General features: G+C 52.5%; 2 protein-coding genes across 2 annotated transcripts in view; both read left to right on the top strand.

Annotated features, from left to right (window-relative positions):
• Window positions 1-85, top strand: part of PTSG_02363 (uncharacterized protein) — a gene marked incomplete at its 3' end in the record, with an annotated part of 4,134 nt that extends 4,049 nt beyond the window's left edge. Inside the window, exon 6 of the mRNA XM_004996794.1 lies at window positions 54-85. Within this exon, the coding sequence (XP_004996851.1) occupies window positions 54-85 (32 nt within the window). The remainder of the gene's footprint in view (window positions 1-53) is intronic.
• A 1,003-nt stretch (window positions 86-1,088) lies between these two features.
• The window catches only part of PTSG_02362 (uncharacterized protein), a gene marked incomplete at its 5' end in the record, with an annotated part of 9,712 nt that continues 9,561 nt past the window's right edge, over window positions 1,089-1,239 (top strand). Inside the window, one exon of the mRNA XM_004996793.1 lies at window positions 1,089-1,105. Within this exon, the coding sequence (XP_004996850.1) occupies window positions 1,089-1,105 (17 nt within the window). The remainder of the gene's footprint in view (window positions 1,106-1,239) is intronic.

Raw genomic sequence — 1,239 nt, 5'->3', positions numbered from 1 at the left:
GCATCGAAACTTGAGCACCTGCTCATCCCGTACACGCGGTTTGCATGTGGCAGGAGACTGGATTGTTATTTACGACGCCAGATGAGTTTATCACATGTGCACGAGAGCTACTCGAAGATGGTGAGGCGCCAGGGGCTTCCCTGCGTTGTTGTATTGTGCTGCGCATTGTGCTGCCACAATGCTGGTTGTTCTGTCCAACCTTGTTGCTCAGTGACGTCACCACTCCTGTCAGAAATGGTTGTCGTGGGCTAACTTGCCTTGCTTGCTGGCTGTTCGTGGGATGCGCGTTCAGATGCATTGAGAGAACGAATGACCGCAAGTGCCCTTGACTACGTATCAAAGTGAGCACCTGTGCATGCTGCGTTTGTGTGTCTGTCTGTCTGTCTGTCTGTCTGTCTGTCTGTCTGTCTGTCTGTCTGTCTGTCTGTCTATGTGTGTCTGTGCGTGCTTGGTTTGGCAGCGGTTGCTGTGCTGATGTGCAGTCGTTTCTCCCTCGCGCCGTGTTCGTGCTCAGGTGCCATTCACTGGATCAGGAGAGCGCGTCATATGCGCAGGCTGTGCAGCGGTTGCTGTTGGCGACACAATAAACGAAAGAACATCTGCGGCGTTTATTAACGTGATGACGTTGAAAGCGTGAAAGTCACAGCACATCAATTAACACAACGGCAACCTGGCTACGTTGACATGCTTACAAACACACACACACACATGAACGACGACGTGCGCCGCATGTCTGTTCGTCGGGGCTTGCGGCTGGGCTTCCAGCAGAAACAAAGACCCAAAGTCGCCAACAGAAACCCCTATTAGCTCCAGAAGAGATGAACCTTACTGCCTTGCGCCTCTCTGAAAGCGTCAGAAGGAGTTAAGAATGATGTTGTGACATGTGACAACTTGACGCCTGGCTGGCTGGGATGTACCAGCAGGCGCGTCCGTACAGGCTGCAACAGCACGATTTGTTGCCGTGATGATTTTGTGCAATTTTTTTCTCTTGAAGCACCACGCCCACCAAATTTCACCGCACTGCTGGCTGGCTGGCGCATTTGCCAAAGCAACACCAGCTGGATTGTGGCGGTGGTGAGTGTGCACGCATGCTGTCCTTTGTCGTGTGTGTGTGTGTGTGTGTGTGTGTGTGTGTGTGTGTGTGTGTGTGTGTGTGTGTGTGTGTGTGTGTCGTATAAAGTCTGTTGGGGAGGGGAGCGCTGGGGTTTGAAAATGGAGACTGACATGCATGCTGCGTGT

The sequence above is a fragment of the Salpingoeca rosetta genome (genome assembly GCF_000188695.1).
Source record: "Salpingoeca rosetta unplaced genomic scaffold supercont1.5, whole genome shotgun sequence".
NCBI lineage: Eukaryota > Choanoflagellata > Craspedida > Salpingoecidae > Salpingoeca > Salpingoeca rosetta.
This window is presented reverse-complemented; position numbering and strand designations above follow the sequence as displayed.